Raw genomic sequence first — 20639 nt, forward strand, 5'->3', positions numbered from 1 at the left:
AAAAGTTACCCAGGAGATCTCCTTTCAAGAGGCTCTTGAACCTCTTAAACGAAAGGTCTTCAGACCTTAGGCATGGTTAGCCAAAGCCTCAGGAAAATTAACATCTTTTCCAACGTAGGTCCTACAGGAGGATGGAGGGCGGGATTGCGCAGTGGTGGAGAGGATGCGTCTGCCTAATAAACACAGAAGAGGCATCACGGCAATATGGACACCCACTTGGGTCAAAGACAGTAGCTTCTTGTCCTCATGGATGCAGCTTTGGATGACCATCCTAGGATCATGTGGATCTTAAATAAGAAGCCCCCGTTTGAATTTCTTTGTCCTTCTAAGCAGGGCCTCAGAGGACCTTTTTCCACATAATGCAGCATGCAAGTCTTAAGAGGGTGTAAGAGTAAATTATCATTTGCCTCTACCCTGCAAAGCATCTGGATAAACATGTTTAATTTAACTGGCCAAAGGGCACAGCCTATTGATGCTGTTCAGTCCCCATGTTTAGATAAGAGTAGCCTCAAAGTTAGCTTTGCATATTGCCTTTTAGCTGCCCAAATATCAGGGGCATTAACCTGGGTGTTTTCCTTTTCCTCTTCAAGGTCATGGGGCTTGGTGCAAGAAATATATGCTCCGAAGCCTCAACAAAAACACTTTGCAATTTAGTTTTCTGATGCCTTCTCTCCAGGAACTACTAGTCTGTGTGGCAATAAACAGAACCCAACCACAAACAACTGATTTGTTCTTTTCAAAATGCATCCCACCCTCTGTGGTTCATCTCCCTGAAATAAAACCACCCACAGGACGAAATGAGTAACTCCTGGAGCAAGCAGAGCCGTGGCGTTCTTTGTTAAAATATGTCTGGCATGGGAAGTCTATCAGGAAATGCCCTCCAATCGAGGATTAATATCAGGAAACTTGGTGCAGTCTTGTGATACTGGCACACAATGCCACCGCCTCCACCACTGGGGCAAGGACGAACAGCTTCCGCCAGGCCAGGAGACTTGGATTTCTGAGGCATTGATGGTGGACATAAACATGTGCTCCTTGAGGCTCTGGTGTTTAAACAATCAAATGTTAGAAGCCTTGCATTCCTTAATCAACTTGCTTTTAAATATCTAAGGTTAGGTAATAATAAAGACTTTTGACTAAAGGCTTCTTGTCTGTTCAAGATGGGTGTAGACTTCAGGGAGTGTTTTTCAGCTCTTGCATTATCCTGACCTCATTTTGGCCTTGAGATTGCTTTTTGATCTTTTCATGCACAGATGATGGCCAAGTAGAGTTTTGGTAACTTAGATTGAAGTCTGCTTAAGGGAAGGAACCCTCCTATGTATAGTATATTCCAAGAGCCTAGAACATCTGTACCTTATATGGGGATTCCAAATTTTGCTGAATTGGCATATTGTAGACATTTAATTAACCTAGTATTGTTAACCTATGTATATCTCCCCTAAGGTTATTTGACAAGCTTCTTCAAAGTGAAAAGTCAAGCCCTAGCTGGCTTGGCTCAGTGGATAAAGTGTTGGCCTGGGTTTGATTCTGGTCAAGGGCACATGCCCGGGTTGTGGGCTTGATCCCCAGTGTAGGGCACACAGGAAGCAGCTGATCAATGATTCTCTTTCATCATTGATGTTTCTATCTCTCTCTCCTTCGCCCTTCCTCTCTGAAATCAATAAAAATATATTTTAAAAAAAGTTAAAGCAACAATATATATTTTTTTAAAAAGTGAAAAGCCAACGGACAAATTGCCCCCCCCGCCAAATGATACAGCTCTTGCATTATCCTGACCAAATGGTACAGTTGAGAGTGCTGTAATTCTGGGCTGAGTTGTCAAGAAAAATTTTTTTTAAACCTAACTATGTACAGAGCATTACTTTAGTGTTGTAGGGACTTATAAAAGGAAAAGAAGACAAGACCAAATGCCTACTCCCATCAAAGAACTTTTATATCCAGAGGTGCTGGAGGCTCAGACACTGTGGATTCAGGGCGAGGTGGGCATCTCAGCAGATACCATAGGTCAGGAAAATAGTGGGTCTTGGATAGCTAGGAAGCCTATGAGAGAACCTGCAGGGAACAAAGCCAATGGGCAGAGTTGGTCCACCCCATTCAATTGTCAATCCACTTGATGAACAGATTTCCAATCCAGTCCAATCCAATCCAATCCAATCCAATCCAATCCAATCCAATCTCAATGAAGTGCTTTCTTAGGCCTTCTCTGTTTTGTTTGTAAAGAATGATGTACTTTTAGACAAGCTCTGCCTAATGGCAAAGAGTCACCGGGGCCTTCTAATTCCTTTGCCGTTTCCCTCAGTATAGAACTCTATAGCCCACAGGTCAAGGTCTCCCAACTTCAATGGGAGAGTGGATGTTCATGAAATGGATGAATGGGGCGAGAGATGAATTGAGCAGACCCAGTGACACAGTCCTTGGAACATCACTGGATGTTCTGAGACTTTAAAAATTGAAGCGAGGCAGCCACTGCACCAGCCAGGGGACTCTCATCTCCCGCCTGCAGTCTGTGGAGGCTCTGGGAAGAGGCAAATGCCCCAAGGAAGCCTTAGGTTCTTGGCTTCCTGTGGTTTCAGTCTGTCCTCCAAAACCCGCCAGCAAAGCTGTGGACCGCACGCCCCGAGATTGAGATGTCGCTTGGCTCTAGCTCACTCTGCCCACCACCATCTGCTTCCCCCTCTTGTAGCTCAAAGCCTTCGAAGCTTTCCTACTGACTTCAGGGAGAAAAAATTCATATTTCTTAGGATGACCATCCAGGCCCCACAAATATGGCTCCTATATATTTTTTCAGCATCCCCCCTCCCCCCCCCCCCCAGCCCAAGAACTCCTTTCAAGAGCAGGCATCTTCTTGGGAGAACTCTTTTTTGATCCAGCTTGGAATTATGAGGCCCCAGGGAATGTAAGAGACATTAAGGTTTGTGAGCACACATGTATGCATATGTAGCACTTTTTACTTATATAATTTTCAGGGCTATTGGCTCATCTGATTCCTCAAAAATCCTTAGAGGGTTGAAGAGAAGACACCACCCTCATTTTACAGATGAGGAAACTAAGGCACAAAGTGAAGGTCCTTGCCTGAGAACACATAGCAAGTGGGTGGCAATGCGGTCCTCTGAGGCCCCACGGTTGGAAATAGAGATTTCAATCCCCGACATAAAGAACTGAGTCCTTTAAAGAAAAAAAATCATGGCCCATTTTTCCTTTTTTTCTCCTCTCACAAGGCTAAATCTGTGAAATTGGAACAACACAGCAAACAGCTGAGGGCTATGGTCACAGCCCACAGACCTTTATGGAAGATTTGGTCTTGGCCCAAATTTTCAAAAAAGCCAAATGGATCAGCAAAACACAAGTGCAAATGCTGGGCTCCTGCTGACAGGGTAGCTTGTGAAATATTTCCACAGGAAGCAAACACAGGCAATTAACTTTGCTATAACAATGCATGTGGTCAAATGAAAACTGAATCCTCAGAGAGAGCCCGCACCCCGCCCCAGTCCCCATTTCAAATGGATCCATAAATCTGGCTGGGCCTTCATCTGACTACTGACCCCTAATAATAGGGCACATGCTCACACTTCCAACGGCATTCTGACTGGGGTGGGGGGCAGGGAGGGCTCTGAGAACCACTGTGACCAGCTGAGGAAGCCACCCAGAGCTCCTGATCCCAGGTGGGGTCGGGCCTTAGGTGTCACCATTCCCACTTGTCAGATGGGCAAGCTGAGAAGAGCAAGCTGGGAGAACGTAAATGTATAATCCTAGACAAAGTATGTGGCAGAAGTAGAATCAAAGCCTGCTCCTTGACATTGGGGACCACAGTTTCTACAGCTCTCAGAATAACAGCCAAGTCCTCAGCACTGACCACCCAGGGGCAGTGTGATCTGAACAGCAGACCCTTGGCCAGCAAGTTGGGAGATCTGAGTGCAAGTCCTGGCTGGTAAGGGGTTGCTAAGGATCTCAACCGCCTTTCCTTACCTGGAAATGTCAGCATCACAGCTGTGTAGCTGGTGCAGGCAGCAGAGGGGGCCAGGAAGGGTAAGGCAGTGTGAGTGTCATGGTGCTGGCTGACTTCTCCTTGGTTCACTCTATGCAGAAACCTTTGCAGATGGGAGGTGAGGGGGGGGGGGGAGGAGGGTAGGGGTGTGTGTGGGGGTGTGGGGGGGTTACTGTTACCACAGCAAGATGAAGTCTCCTCTAATCTACTCTCCCAAATAAACTGAAGATGAATCACTCCCAGCCCTCTATCTCTAGCACTCTAGATTTCTTGAAGCATTTTAATGATTTTCATGCATAGGAATCTGAAACTATGGCTTGGTGCTCAAATCCAGCCCACTGGCTATTTTTTCCTCTCTCTCTCTCTCTCTCTCTCTCTCTCTCTCTCCCTCCCTCCCTCCCTCCCTCCCTTCCTTCCTTTCTCTCTCTCTCTCTCCCCCCTTCTCCCTCCCTCCCTTCCTTCCTTCCTCCTTCCCTTCCTTCCTTCCTCCCTCCCTCCCTCCCTCCCTCCTTCCTTCCTTCCTTCCTTTCTTCATTTCTTTATGTCCCACAAGCTAAGAATTATTTTACTGTTTAAATGACTGAAAAAAATTAAAAGAAGAATAATACTTCATGAAAAGTTGTATGAAATTGAACTCTGTCCATAAAGTTGTTTTGGAACATACCCACGCCCACTCGTTTATATTATTTACATTATGTTGTTGGAGCGTAGTTGCTTTTATATGGCAGAATTGAGTAGCAGTGACATAGACCATATCACTCACAAAGGCTGAGCTTTATACTACCTGGCCCTTTACAGGAAAGTTTAGTTTTTAACCAACCCCTGGTTTAGTGTAAAAGGCAGGCTACAGAATCACCCTATTTGCATAATCACCCTATACATTTTAATTGAGGAAGAAAATACCCTAGAATAGATGTTATCTCTGGGTGCTAAGGTTATATGCAATTTGAATTTTTTCACCAAACATATAAAATATAAAAGTATAAAAATATTAACAACATTAGGAAAATAAAATAGTAAATATCTGTCCTAGCCTACAGTGGGTCAGACACTTTTAACTGCTTCATCTCACCTAGTCCCCTTCCTACCCCCATGCATAAGTTTCTCTGTCCTACAGATGAGGAAGGGAAGACTAAGTTTAAGTAACTTGCCCAAGGTCACAGCACGAGTTAGAAGCAATGTGTACGTTTATGGTGGGAACACACAAACAAAAGGGAGCAGGTTGGTTTAGGAAGAGTGTTTTGTTTTAATTCATAGGAGACCAATCATAACAGATACTGAGGAACTTAGAGATGCTTAGGGTACCCTCACATCTAGTCTACCTCAAGAATGAGATATAATGTATTTGGAAGTAGCCGAAAAATGGCAGAGCACTCGACCAACAAAGGCTGTGTATTCAGAAACCTGTCAAGGCACAACCTGCCAACTCCCCAAGACTGCCCAACAAATCCTTCTGGAATCAGAAACCACATAAATGTCAAGAACAGAGGACTGATCGACTAAACTATGGTGCTTCCACACAATGGAAGCTACGCAGCAGTGAAAGAACCAGGCGAGAATCATACTGTTGCTGTTGCTGCTCGTGTTGGCATTACGATCTCGAGTCTGCTCTGTGGTAAAGCAGGATAAAGCTAATGAGCAATTACATAAAGTCTGACTGCTATCACCCATGGCACCCTTGAGAGCCAGGATTCTCAGTGTAGAGAAAGGAGGCACAGATGTGAGAAAGAAGAGGTTAACTAAAATCCCCTGTTGTTTTCATTTTGAATAGGAAGTATCAGTATGAACACAGAATGTATTTTTATCACCAACAACCACCACGTATTTCCTAGCTCTGTCCACAGAAGAGGCCCAGAAGCAATGATCAACTCAGGAACAATGAGCATCCCCAAGTGCTCAGGTTATGGTCCCTAAAGACCATTTCCCCTCTAAGACAGTGGTTCTCAACCTGTGGGTCACGACCCCTTTGGCAGATGAACGACCCTTTCACAGGGGTTGCCTAAGACCATCCTGCATATCAGATATTTACATTACGATTCCTAACAGTAGCAACATTACAGTTATGAAGTAGCAATGAAAATAATTTTATGGTTGTGTCACAACATGAGGAATTGTATTTAAAGGGCCAGAAGGTTGAGAACCACTGCTCTAAGAGAAACCAGGAATCCTTGGAGGAATGGCTGGTTCCAGGTCTGGGGCAGCCCTGGAGTATCTTTGCTTCCTTGTTATTTGGATGATATCAGACTACTGGAGTCATGAGAAGGAGCCAACTGGCCAGAGATGGCACGATTCAACCATCAATAACAATAAACAAAATGGGTTAAACCACACCAAGAAATCCTAATTGGCCACCACTGGTCAATGATAGTAAACCGCTCATTATTTTGATAACTGGCAAGTAAAGGGAAAGAATCAAACATTTATCTTTTCTTTCCTATATTACTGGGTAATCAAATAATAGGGGTATTTGACTATTTGTATTTCAGCTAATAAGAGAAGAAAGAGTGATAGGATTAGGACACTATCATCTTACAATCTCTCATTAACTAGTGGACATAAGCAATAAACACCAGTGGCTGCTAATACCACAAAAAGAGAGACAACTGGACATTATGCTCTTCTCACAAAAGAGCACAGTACAACCTGAGTAGTGTTGCCCACAAAAATCAAACGTAAATATGATTAAATATCCAAACAAAACTACCAATTTATAGCAGACACAGATGGTAGAAGAACATGCTACATAGCACCACAGGGCTGCAATCAGAAAAACCCAGACTGTGGGAATGTCTACAGGACAAAGAATCCAGTTTCTTCAAATAAATTTCAAGGTGGCAGGGAGAGGATGGGATGCAGAAGAAACCTATAGACTGAAGCATGTAGAACTCAGGCCACACAGTCTACTGGGATGTGTGGCCCTTGTTTGGATTCTGATTTTAAATCCAGGTTAAGAAAAGGCACTCGTGGAACTATTAGAAAGGTGACCACTTGCCTGACACTTGATGTTATGAAAAGATTATTGCTAATTTGTTGAGATGCGATAATGGTACTGTGGTAATTAAACGAAAAGGTTAGTTTCTCTTAGGGATACATACCTAAGTATTTACAATAAAATCATATAATGTCTTGGTTTATATATATGTGAAAATGTATATAATTTTAAAATTGCTTTAAAATAACCCAGTGGTGCCTGAAAAAAGTAAAGGGGCACACAGAGAGAATGAGGTCAGTCTTGTATTGATGCTGAGGCTGGACGAGGGTCCATAAAGATTTGTTGCTCTGCTCTTCCCACGTTCCAACATTTACAAGTTTCATCATAAAACATTCAAATAAATCCTTCCTAACGTCATGCTCAGAGAGATAACACCAAGGCTCAGTGCATCATGGTTCTGACCAGTATCCCTTTTCTAATATTTCAGGAATCACGAAGGGTTGAGCTTTGTGCTTTAGCTTTTAAGGGGGGGGGGGGTCTCCATCCCTCCCCTCATCAGGATAGGTAAGTATGTGCTTAGGAGCCTACATACTAGTACATACACATATAAAAATCTATCTGAGAAAAAGATTTTTTATGACAAATATTTTGCTTTGAAGCTGTGAAGGGTGTGAGGGACTGGGACTTCATGCAAAGACACAGAACAAAATCTCCCTGGCACAAGCATTCAGTGAAGTTCACGGCCAGGGTGAAAGAAAAGAAGGTGAAAGTGTTGAGGTTGGTGGGTGTTCCCATGCTGAAGTTCTAAGCAAACGACTAGGCAAATCTGGGTGACCAGGGATACTGGTTGTGTTTTCATGGCATTATTCGCATCGGTGCCTCTGAGATTCCTGAATTTGGTAGCGCAGTCACCCCCTGGAGGGGATATGTTCCAAGACCCCTAGTGGATGCCTGAAACCGTGGAGAGTAAGAAACCCCGTCAACTTCTTCAGCTCTGTTGGAAATGTGGCTGCAGCTTCTTCGCCCGCAGACGCAGCCTCTCCGGTAATTTTTGTGTTTTTCAGTCCGAATCTATTCCTGAATTTGTGTGCCCGTCCCTTCCTTGCAGTAAATGGCTCCGTGTCACTTGTTTCAGGGGGTCCCTTGCTGAAGTATTCGTACAGACTCACGCTTTCTGGCGCAACACGTTGCCATCAACACGCCTCCTTCTGTTCATGTCTTCCACCTACAAGCTTGGTGCCTGTTCCGTCTCAACTCAGCACTTATCACGCGTTTTGCAGCTTGAGGTGCGACAGCAAAATGAACACGAATTTCTTTTTCCTTCACAATTTCACGGATAGAAGTTTCATTCTTACCTTAGTTCTTAGCAACCGCAGCATACGATGTTTTTTTTTTCCTTTCCTTTCTTTTCTTTACTAAGTGGAGAACTTTTACCTTTTTACTTAAAGGAAGCACTTTGTGATTTGTCTGTGGCTAATCTGAATTGCCAACATCACTACTGCTACACTTTGGGGCCATTATTAAGGAAAATAAGGGTGACTTGAACACAAGCTCTGTGATACCACACAAGTTGGCCTGATAACTGAGGACAGCGACTCAGTGACTAATGAACGGGGATCTCTAACGTGTGCATGTGCTGAACAAAGGGATGAATCGCGTCCTGGATGGGACGGAGCAGGATCGCACGAGATTTCATCTTGTTTCTCAGAACGGCGCACAATTGAAAAAGTAGGAGCTGTTTATTTCTGGAATTTTCTATTTAATATTTTAGGACCATGGTTGACTGCAGGTAACTGAAACTGGGGAAAGGGAAGCTGCGGGTCTGGGGGTGCTACTGTCTGTGGTTTGGTGAGCACCTCTCTATTCCAGGCCCTGTGCAATGTGATAAGGTACCACAAAGAACAACAAAAAGGCCCTGCCCTCCAGGAGATGACAGGCTAGTGGGGGAAAATGACAAGTAATTTCACCCATGGGTGAGGTGCCAGTAGGGTGCAAGGAAGCCCAGGGGGGCTCCTACCCCTCTACCCTCACTAGGGCACAGATGGTGGCGAGGTGGTGAGGCTGGGAAAGAAACAGAAGCCACAGATGTCATCCAAAACTGCCAGGGAGGGCTGGGAGCCACCGTTTCTAACAATAAGCATCAAGTCAGTTTCTTATTTCCTGGCCCCTAACTTCTATTTCCTCCTTCCTTCCTACAGCCAGTGACAGGATTAAGGTTTTATCTCTTCAACTCTCTTCACTTCGCTCACCTGCGGATCCCGCAGAGAATCTGAGTCATTTGTCCTCCCACAGATATTACAGTTGGCCCCCACCCCTCGCCCGTACCTGTGGTTTTACTTTCTGCAGTTGTGTTACCTGTGGCCAACCGTGGCCTGAACATATTAAATGGGGAATTCCAGAAATAAACAGTTCCTAAGTGTTGCACTGTCACTGTCCTGAGCAGCGTGAGGAAGTTTTGCTTTGTCCAGTTCCATTCCACTGGGGACGTGAACCCCCACGCTGCCCAGCGTCTCCACGCTGCGGACGGTCCCCACCTGTAGGCACGTAGTAGCCCTCTCCAGTTATCCAACAGGCTGTTCTGGCATCGAAGTGCTTGTGTTCATGCCACCCTCCTTTTAGTTAAAAATGGCCTGAAAGCGAAAGAGTGGGGATGCCGGCAACTCGGACGCACCAAAGAGGAGTTGCAAAGTGCTTCCTTTCAGTGAAAAGGTGAAAATTCTCACCTTAAAGGGAAAGAAAAAAGGTTGCTATGCTGAGGTTGCTAAGATCTATCATGAAATTGTGGAAAAGGAGAAATTCATGCTTGTTTTGCTGTTGCACCTCAAACTATGAAATGCACTGCCACAGTGCGTGATAGGTGCTCAGTTAGGATGGGAAAGGCATTACTTTTTTGAGTGGAAGACATGAACAGAAAGCATGTTCCAGTTGATGGCAGGTGTTGAGCCTATGCAAAGATTTGAGCAAGGAATTCTCTCAAACGAGTGACACCAAGCCATTTACTGCAATGGGATGGTGACACACATTCAGTAATAGGTTGGACTAAAAAATATAAACATTACTGGAGAGAGAGAGAGAGAGAGAGAACGCACATGAGCACACATTCACATACCTTTTAGTATAGTATATTATTAGAATTGTCCTATTATTAATTATGAGAGGCCCGGTGCAAAAATTCGTGCACGGATGGGGTCCAGCCGGCCCACCCTGTTGGGGACCCATCAGGCTGGCCGGTGGTGGGGGCGGGAGTTGGGGAGAGGGGCCGCGTGAGGTTGGCTGCCGGCCCTGCCCCTGATTGGTGTGTGTGGGGCCGATCAGGGATGGGGACGGGCAGGGAGAGGGGCCTCGGGTGGTTGTGGGGGGCTGATTGGGGCCCTGATTGGGCCTGCTGGCCTCCCCAGTGCGCTTCATAGTGAGTGACCAGTCGTTCTGGTTGTTCCAGTTGGTTGGCATATATATATATGGTTGTTAATCTCTTACTGTGTCTAACTTATAAGTTGGACTTTATCATAGATATTTATGTATAGGAAAAAGCACAGGATTTATTACCATCTGAAGTTTCAGGCATCCACTGGGGATCTTGGAACATATCCCCCGAGAATAAGGGGGACTGTAGTTGGAGATCACTAAGGGCGCAGTGTAGGTTGGTGGTTAGGAGTGTGGGCTTCGTGGTTAGATGTGGGCTTGACCCATGGCCCTGTCAGCTCACTCTACCCACTTTGATGATGATGTTTTATGGATTCTACTACTGACTTCAGATTTTGTAAACACCGAGAATGCCGTGGAGAATATAATGCTTATAACTGTAAATTTCTGTTTCTATGTAATAATGTAATGCATCTATGAAAGCTAGCCTCCTGGAATTTCACTGTGCACCTACCTGGGATGGTTTCCTCTGATGGCCTCATAAATAATAAAACCTGGAATTTGAACTAAACACAAGGCCTGGAACTCGTGTTAACGGGTGGGGTGGTAGAAAGGACGAATGAACGCCTTTGGATAGAACCATTCGGATAGATAAGCAAACCTGGGCATCTTCATATGTGTATCTCCCTCCATCTTTGACGTTTTGGCTGGTTATCTCATAGCTGTGAGAATCCAGATTGATTGCACTGGGGGCCCCTGGAGACAGGAACTCTTGCCAGATTTCTTCCACCCTCTTGGCCACATCCTGCAGGGGTTGTTTCTTGAGATCTTGGACAGCCAACCAGAACCTGAAGCAGAAGTAGAGAGACAGTCAGTTCCAGGGGGCCTAGCATCTGGGCTCTGCTGGATGTGGCCCCAGCACTGACATCCATGAGACTCACTCTGCTGCACCCTCCACTCTTCCCCGCGGCCACTGCCCAGGTAACCAAGATCATAGGGACTGCTGAACACACAGACGGTGCTCTGCTGTGGTGGAGACCCGAAAAGAAGTACCCGTGAGAAGGTCGTTGTGCTCTGGTTACCAAGGAGAGATTTCTCTCCTCCCACATCACAGTTTCCCAACCACAGCACTGTCGCCTTTTTGAGCAGGATGATTCCTTATTGTGAGGCCTGGCCTGTGCACTGTCAGATGGTTAGCAGCAACCTTGGCCTCTACCCACCAGGTGCCAGTGGCAACCCCTCCCCAAGTTGTAACAACCAGAAATGTTTCCAGACATGACCACATGTCCCCTGGGAGGTGAAGTCACCCCTGGCTGAGAACCACTGCTCTACATAGATGCCAGGACGCAGACAAAAGTGAGTTCCTTTGTCTCATCTGGTTGGGATTCATCAGTAGACTCATCAAAATGAAGGAAAGATCACAGAAACAGATAGAATCTATATAGAATATCAGAGCTGGTAGGACCCAGCTCTTCCTGTTACAGATGAGTTGGTTCCCAGCATGGTGTTAGCTTATGGTAGACACTCAGTAAAGGGCTGTGGATGGAAGATAAGCTCATCTAGAACAAAGCCGAAGGGGCGTCCATGGGGAACCTCTGTGGGAAGATTCTCCCTGGTCACTTCCATATCACCTCTCATAAACCCCTCCGTGTCCGTGTGGCAGCGGCCGCTGGGGGAGCTGGGTGTGAGCTCTCCGCTGCTGTGAGCGGCAGCAACCAGAGCCAAAGCCTGGGCAATAGCTTCTGGGGTCCTGAGGTGGTTTCTAAGGCAGCCCTGGGGAGGGCTTCCATGAGGGCTCAGGGGTGGGTGGCACACTTGTGTCCTGTGAACAAGAAAGGCCAGTTTCCGCATCAATGCAACATGAGGACAGGCCCCCGGCCATGTGACTCCCACAGCCATGGGCATCACACACAGTCTAGACAACAAAAAGGCAGGGACAAGAGAACTGAAACACAACATGGTGGAAAATGCATTCAATCTGTCATCGAATTTTCACCCAAAGTAAGATGTACTTGTTGTTTTTGAAAAGGTTAAGCGTGCTTTTCTGTTGCTGTTCACAGATGTCTTTGCGGCCAAGTGTGTGGCCCAAAGGCACCACTTAGTGGCCAACTGCGGTAATGCAGCTCCGTTTCCACAAGGAGAGAAGACAGGTGTGAGCGTTAGTTCCATTATTACGTAGAAATCTTCTCCCATTTGCTGTTTGGGATTCTGATAATCTCCATGAGGAAGCCCTCATGGTTCCCTTGGGGACTCTGAAGAGCATGAGTGAAAGGCAGGGAAGGAGAATTATGACTTCGCTCCATGGAAAGATGAGGAAACACAGTTCTGTCCCCTGGCTCTGCTGCTGTCTTGGAATTGTATCTTTCCAGGTGTCTCTTTCCTCACCTGTAAAATGGGCACAAAATGGATGCAGAAATAGGCGACACGTGTTTGAAGAACTTCCCATCCAGGTGTAAGTCTGAAATGCGGTCAGGTCCTGTGGGTGGGAGCCGTGGTGGGGTCAGTGTGGTGGTCACAGGGTCAACACTGGCCAGTATGACCCTCCAATTTCACCTTTCTTCTCCAGTGACCTGGGCAGAAGCTGCCTGGGGTCATGTTGTCACCTGCCCGTCAACACCAGCCTCTTTCTTCCTGCTGCAGGTCTTTGGTGCGCATGCCTTCTGACTGCCAGGCGAGAGGAGAATGGGGTGGTTCTCTAACCAGAGTCCGGAGGCGGAGGTGGGTGGGGTGGAAAGGAGCTGTGAGGTGGGCCCCAGAAACCCATCTGGGGAGTGGGACTCCTCCGTCCCCCGGCCAGCCCCCAGGTTCCTTGGGTCTCCCTGTGCCACCCCTGGGCCACCCGTACATGAAGGAGGTGGCCGAGTGCATAAGGTGAAAACGGCCATCCGGTGATGACAGCACAGTCTTTCTCCACCCGGAGGAGAGTGTTTGACGAGCAGGTAGAGCACAGGGATCCAGCTCTAAAGCAGCAGCTGCTGTTGGCTTTTCAAAGGACCGGAGGGTGGGGAGGGCGAATGGGCAACTCAGCAAGGACCAAGCGAGTCCTCCACAGGCACGTGCTGGGCAGACGGGAGAAGGGCCTCTCTCAGCGAGCCGCCTTTGGGGCGAGTTCCCGGGCTGGAGGCCACTTCTCTGGACCAGTGTCCTTCGTAGCCTTCCAGGCGTCCATCTCTCACACAGCTGGATGCCACCGGGCGATTTCCCGCTCCCTCAGTCAATGGCTCCCTGCTCCCATCTCCTGCCCCCTTCTCTAGGCTGCTCTGAGGGGAGCCATCGAGCCCTCCAGGAAGGCCCTGAGGACCCAGCGCATCAGAGCTCTGCGGGCGCCCGTGGCTCCTGAGGCCCAAGTCCCGTTTGCAGGATGATTTAGGCACCAGGTTAATGCACATCACTCAAAGGGTCTGGAGCTGATGTCAATAGAAATTTCAGAATCAAATGCAATAAACTTTTACATTAAAAATTAAAGGATTCCCATTATCAGGTAAAAATAAGGATTAAAAAATAGTACAGGAAGAAACAACAGGCATGGAGGAGGAGGGGCCAGAGGGCGAGGAGCAGGGTGAGGAGGGAGAGGAGGAAGAAGAGATGGAGGAAGGAGAAAGAATAGGTTGAGGGGGAGGAGAGGAAAGAGAGTGAGGAGGGGAAGTGGGGGGAAAGGGGGAGGAGGTAGAGAAAGAAGAGGAAGAAGAGGAAAAGAATGAGGAGAGGAGGAGGGAGGAGAAGAGGAGGAGGAAGAGGAGGGTGGAGAAGAAGAGAATCCGGGAGGGGAGGAGTTGGCAGTGACATCCCTAGGCAGCAGTTTCCTCTCCCTCACACATGGAGACCCTCTGGGCCTTCCGTCTGCCTTGGAGATGACCTGCCTTACCCCTCTCAGGTGACGGCAAAAATGCTGCCACAGCAGCAGCCCGACCCCCATGTGTGTTTGCCAGCACTGGCTCTGAAGAGCTTTGTGTCAGGTTGGAATTCAGAGCAGGCTTTGGTTTGCATTTGCCATCTGCAAGCCCACGGCTGAGCTGGAGCTCTGAGCCGGCTGCCCGGCCAGTGTCCCCGGAAGAGCCCAGCAGCTCCCGCGGCACATGGGCTGCGGCGGGGAGGCCCACGGAGGCTGCGAAGCTGCTGCTCTTATCAAAAGCCTGCAGGTACCGCTGCTCCTCCAGGGCGCCAGCGGGAGGCGGCTGCCAGCCTGGCATCCAATCCTGCACTGAGCCCGTGGCGGGCAGCAGAAGGGCTGGTGGGACTGGTGTCAGGGAGGCCACCTGTCCTGCCTGGCCCGATCCTCAGAGTGCAGGCAGGCAGCCCGTGTGCCCGCGTGTGACCTGTGCCCATGGCTGAGGAATGCGGGCTGGCGGACACTGGGCTCTGGGGGGAGGCGGCCTGGGCTCAGACACCACTGGGCTGAGCAGCAGCCTGGACCTGCCCACAGTCTGGGGCTGGCTCCCTCAGGACCTGGATGCTGATGGCAACGTCGCTGGAACATGAAAAACCATTCTCCCTCCTGCCAGGGGCTCTGGGCAGGCCCAGTTCCTAGCTCACACAGCTTTTCACAAACTAGGATGTTCATGGGTTAGAAAAACCCAGTTTAGTTGGTTTGCAAAGAAAAGCAAACTCCACACAAAGGCAGGGCTTCTGTGCCCTCTGCTGGCCGGAGACTCAGGAACAAGAGTCCAACTTGACTTCGGCTCTGCTTGGGCGGCAACCACCTTGTGCCAACATCGGGGAGGCCCCCGGGCACACACCCTGGAGCCGAGTTACGTTCACCAGCCAGTGGCTGAGCGGCATAGATTGTCACAGCACGCACGCGAGTCACCTCTGTCCCGATTAATCATGTGTTTGGTTAGTGGTGAATCCCACCGGGCCTGGTGAACCTTTCGAGGTCTTTCCAGGACTCGGGGCCGTCGTCGGAGAGGGGGGCTCTCGACACAAACCTGGCAACTCCCCCGCGCTCTGTTTAATTGCTTCTCCCCTCAGCTGACACCGCGTGGAACCAGGATAATCAATCTGCAGCTCAGAAGAGCAACCCCGCGCTCTCCGGAGGCGGCACAGCTCATAAAAAATGTACGGGGGACGCTCTCTGCTGCGGGTTTTGATTTTTAACTCCTGCCCTGCCATGTGGCAGAAGGTGTGGCGCCAGGGAGGACAAAGGTTTGTGCAGGGAAGATGGGGAGGGGACAAAGGCTCCTGTCGTCACGCTGGGAAAACGCGGAGAAGGGAGAAGGGCGGCCTCAGCTAACTCGCTGGACATCCCTCCTTCAGCACTGGGGCGGGGCGTGGGGGGCCCCCCTTGTGGAGGAGAGGCCACCTGCCTTCCAAAGGCCCCGACCAAACAGCGGTGTCCAGGGCCCACCCAGTCCAAACGGAGCCAGGGCTCAGCTCCGGGCGCCACAGACAGTGGGCTGTCACATGCGCTGTCTGTGGCAAATGTGCTGGCCACCCCTGCAGGCCCCGAGCTGTGCCCTCCCTCCCTCGCAGCTCACCCCCCAGCTGACAGTGTACTATCGCAGACAGCTTTCCTTAAGGGACCGCTGACCCTTTGCTGTGTGACAGCAATACTTGTGTCTCTTCGGAGTTCCTCTGTCTGCCTTCAGAGGCTCCGGTGTAAATTCAGCCCTCGGGCTCCTTAATGGCTCTCCGGCTGCTGTGAGAAGGCGTTAGGATCCCAGTGCCCCTGTCCCTGGAGAGATGCCGGGGAGCTCAGGAAGCCAGGCTGAGGGGCCCTTTGCAACGCATCCAGTTGCATTCTGGTCCGTCTCTCTCTCTCCCTTTTCCTCCCATGCTCCAATGTCAGTTGCCTGGGATCCTGACCAATCCTCGGGAGCAGGCCGAGCCTGGCATGGCCAACACAGGGGATGGGCAGGATCTCTGAGTTGTGCCACCTGCACAGATCCAGGGGCTGCCATTCTCACGGCTCATGTGGAGGTGCACCCAGTCCAGGGCTAAACCGATTCAGCACCCAGTCCTCGGGACGTGGATCTGGGCAGGTGCTAAGCCAACACAAGGGCAGGGGAGAAACTGCCTGGCGATGAGTGACGGAAGAGTCCTGAAGTTGTGTGATTGAAATGTGAGCTTCGCTCCATTTATCCAATTATGCTGAATATCACATGAGTGGAATTCGGACCTCCAGAGAGGATTTAGGAGCTTTTGGCCCATGCTGCTTATCTCTGGCTTTTCTATATTTTCTTTGTCCTCTTCCACGACAGGGATCCGAGGGGCCCCTCCCTACGTCTGGATTTATGCATTCATTGGCGATCAGTCACCAGCACGCTCCCACACGCTCGCACACACTCTCTCTCCCCAGGCTGAGTGCAGCCCTCCTGGCGCGGGAGGAAGCTGCTGGCAGAGGTAACGGCAGGCGGACGCGCTGAACATCTGCCAGGCGCACACTCCGGGCCTGCAACGTGATGCACTGGGAAACTAGCCGAACTGTGAGGCGGGCGTGGCTACACTCAGCATGGACAGAGCGGTGCTGAGCCGCAGACCGCCTGCTCCTGGGCCCCTTGCAATGACCAGGACCCCGTGGCCATTCTTCAGTCTCTGTAATGGTGCAGGTGGCAGAGGGTCGTAGGGCCACTCATGGGCCGAGAAATAGTCAGGTAAAGGGGGCCTCTGGACCACTCCATCTGGAGGACCCATGGGGGTCAGCATGAGAAGGGGAGATGGAAAGGACTTCAGGGGCGACTCATGGGGACCCAGCTGGGGTTGGAATCTGGGGCTGAAGTGGCCACACAGAGCAGCTGCCTGGATGCCTCGCGCTGGCCATAGAGGGCACGGCTTTCCACGCAGGACCTTCATCCCGGCACAGCCCGCGAGGCTGGTCTGAACCCCACCCCACATAAATTTCAAAGTCAAGTCTTCCACTCCAAGCACCTGATCTGGAACTGAAGCAAAGGTCTATGATGCATTCAGTGTGACGCCTCAGCAAGGAAAGAACTCGTGTCATAACCGAAACAGTTACCCAACCCTATCTGGTTTACAACAGGCACATGGCTGCCTTGAGAGGCATCGAGACATACAGTGAATTGCCATCTACAAGTCCTCCCAAGTCTTAATGGATCAGAGGGTCATCAGCTTAGAGTATTCTCTCTCCTTTTTCATCTGTCAGTATCCTACTCTTCTACTCTGGCTTACATTCATCCCTCCCTTTCAAAACACTTCTAACACGGTTCTTAGAGTTTATACTTATTTATATTCATTTAGCGATGTCAGAGTTTTCCGTGTCTTTTCCTCAGCAACCTACAAAGGTTGTTGTGGGCGAAGATCATGCATCTTGACTTCCCGGCTCCCCTTGGCAAACGTTTGTGGGGCTTGCTATGGAGGAGGTGTGCGGAAAATCTAATTTGACTGATGTATGGGACTGATATGGTCTCTCACTCCAAATAAGTCATAGGGGCTTTGCACGTTAACACTGCAGTGGACCGTTCTTTTTTTACCCACAGTACATGCTCTGACTTTTCAAAGTTCAAAAACCTTTTTAAAAGTTAAAGCCACTTTGAAACAAGGCCTTGGAAGATGGGAATTAACCCGCCTATAAAGGAGAATGTGGCACCAAGAAAAACGGAGATTTCCATCTTCCCACTGAGATGTCAACAGTTGGCTAAGACCACTAATGGGTCTTAGATAAGTGACATGTTCCGTAGGTCTGTGCATCTACATCGAATACAACGAAAACCTGAATAAAACACGAGTTCTCAATTTTTCATAACCATGAGTCTTTTCCTTTTTAATGTACCCCCTTTTCCTTCCTCTCTCAGTGGACCTCACATTTTGAAAGCCTTACTTTTTCTACTGAGTAGTAGTTATTAATACATTAGTACATTTTCCCTTATCTTGGTGCGTCATAGTCCAGTAGTCACAACGAGATGTTCCACTCACATCAGGTGACCAGGATAGACATCCCCCCAGAAGAAAAGCTCATGTGTTAATGAGTTTTTGCAGTTATGTCTGCAGTTAATGAGTGATATTTACTCTTGCTTTTTGAAATGCTGAAACAAGATTGATGTTTCTATCTCTCTCTCCCTTTTCCTTCTGGTTGGCCTGTCAAATATTCAGGATCCCAGACTTGGGGAGTTCAGGAGAGGGTGTCTGCACTGTCTTTCCTCTGAAACCCCCTGGCTCTGTGGTTTTACTTTATTTTTTTAAAATATATTTTTATTGATTTTAGAGAGGAAGGGATAGGGAGAGAGAGATAGAAACATCAATGATGAGAGAGAATCATTGATTGGCTGTCTCCTGCACACCCCCCACTGGGGATCGAGCCCACAACCCGGGCATGTGCTCTGATGGGAACTGAACCCTGACCTCTTAGTTCATAGGTCGACACTCAACCACTGAGCCATGCCAACTGGGCTGGCTCTGTGGTTTTAGTTAAATGGTGGTGTCATCAAATCCATTTGACTATTTACTTGTTATTGGAGACATGTTTCCAATAACTTGAGGAAATGCCATCTGGACTTGAAGAACAATAAATGCTGGTGTTGTAGGTGCTAATATATGGTGACAGCCAATCTACATAGAGTTTGTTTGTCTCCATTTCGATCTTCGCCAGATCAGCTGGAATTTGTGTTTGAACCCTAACATTTTATTGAAACAGGGAGGCAGAAAGGGAGGCTGATTATGCAAATTCCAGCCTCACACACACATACTGCACACAGCTCAAACCTTTGAGGGATTTACCTGAGGTTTTCTGAACTGAATTCCGACTCCAGGAAGCGTAGAAACTGGTCCCGCCCCACCTGGTCCTTCAACATCTCGTCGAAAGAAAAGCCCCATCTCTTTACTCGCTGCTGGCTGGGCTCTTTGCTTTTGGGGGGGAACAAAGGTTTAAAAAGTGGTCAATATCAGGCAACAACCTGTGTCACATTCTCTCCAGCAGGTCAACTCTATTTTGCTGCCACACGCCAGAGGGAAATTTCACAAATGTAAGTGACAGTACAAACTCTAAATTGTAGACTTCTGTACACCAACGTCAGCCAATGGTAAAGAGTCTCTTTAAGGAAGGCATTTAGGGTAGGTTCACCAGGAGGCGTGCCGCCTGGCTCCTGTCCGCAGGAAATACAACCCCACTGATTCGGCTTCCCTGGGCATTCCTGTCAGTGATTGGCCCAACTCTAGACTCCATCATTTTTTTAAAAAATAACTGAGGATGCCTTGTGAAGCCCACCATTCATCAGAGACAGTGTCCCCACCTCTCACCCCTTCCTCAACCCACTGGGGAGAAACAGAGCCCTGTTTAGAACCGAGTGATGTGTCACTGGTCAGAAATGAAACAACTCATGTAGGATAAAACCTGCTCACTCATTCAGAAGCAGAATGCTGTATTCGTTTATCAATTTAACAACCACCTGCTCAGTGCTTATAATGTTCTAGGTATTTCATGTCTGTTAACTCACTGAACCCTCACAACTACTCTGTAAAGCATGCACTGGCATTACCCCATTTGACAGATAGGGAAACTGAGGCCTCATGATAATTTGCCCAAGGACACTAAGGGAGTCAAAAATCCTCAAGTCCAGACAGTGCGGCTCCAGAGTGCAGCTCCTAACTCTGCTTTGGGCGTCACAGCCACGTGACCCTCCCCAGGCCCATGCGGGGTGGGAGGGGAGGTTTGGAGGGGGAAAGATGCTGGTGTTATTCTTTTGGTTTTGAAAGATGCAAATATTCCCTTCAATTCTGTCTTTCCATTTACACTTCACTTGCTGTATTTATTCCCCTGGCCCTTTAAGAAGCAGTAGAGTCCTAGTTCGCAAGTCACTTGCTGGAATCTCCCACTCAAAGCGTGGTCTGTGGACCTGTGGGGAATGTCACCCCACTCAGACACGTGGAATCAGCATCCACAGGGTAATAAGATCCCTGGGAGAGCTAAGTGCACATTAAGCTCTGAGAGGCATTGGTCTAGCAATACTTATTTTTCCTCTTTTAAAAAATTGACATTTGCTTTTCATTATTTCTAACACACATTAAGTAAATAAAATCACTTCCTCGTGTTATGGAGTTGACATAGTCTCAGTATTTATTTTAGAAAATTACACGTAGTAAAGGAGAACAAAAGCATGTGTGTTGAAAGGTTTGGAACAACAAGTAGCTCTAGACCAGCACTGCCAGTTGAACCTTCTGTGATGATGGAAATACGCTATGTCTGTGCTCTCCGGTACGTAGCCACTAGCCACATGTGGTTCTTGAGAACTTGGGTAGTGTGACCAAGAAACTGAATATTTAATTTTAAGTAGTTAAAGTTGAAATTGAAGTGGCCACATGTGGCTAGTGGCTACTGTATTGGAAAGCGCAGCTCTGGACTTATGCGATTCAAGCCCAGCCCTTCCGTTTCTGCACCCCTGGACATAACCAGCAGCAGCAACAGGGCCG

The 20639-nt window shown here is 48.4% G+C and overlaps 1 protein-coding gene across 8 annotated transcripts in view; it reads right to left on the reverse strand.

Annotated features, from left to right (window-relative positions):
* RGS6 (regulator of G protein signaling 6) overlaps positions 1 to 20639 on the reverse strand; it is a 483882-nt gene that overhangs the window by 38152 nt on the left and 425091 nt on the right. For all 8 annotated transcript variants that reach the window (XM_070417229.1, XM_070417238.1, XM_070417234.1 and 5 more), the window contains exons 14-15: positions 18951 to 19076; positions 10942 to 11128 (exon numbers count right to left, since the gene is read on the reverse strand). In XM_070417229.1, coding sequence (XP_070273330.1) covers positions 10942 to 11128; positions 18951 to 19076 — 313 coding nt within the window. The remainder of the gene's footprint in view (positions 1 to 10941; positions 11129 to 18950; positions 19077 to 20639) is intronic.

Source organism: Myotis yumanensis, unplaced genomic scaffold (assembly GCF_028538775.1).
Source record: "Myotis yumanensis isolate MYYU_CA2020_CCGP unplaced genomic scaffold, mMyoYum1.0.hap1 SCAF_1, whole genome shotgun sequence".
Classification (NCBI taxonomy): domain Eukaryota; kingdom Metazoa; phylum Chordata; class Mammalia; order Chiroptera; family Vespertilionidae; genus Myotis; species Myotis yumanensis.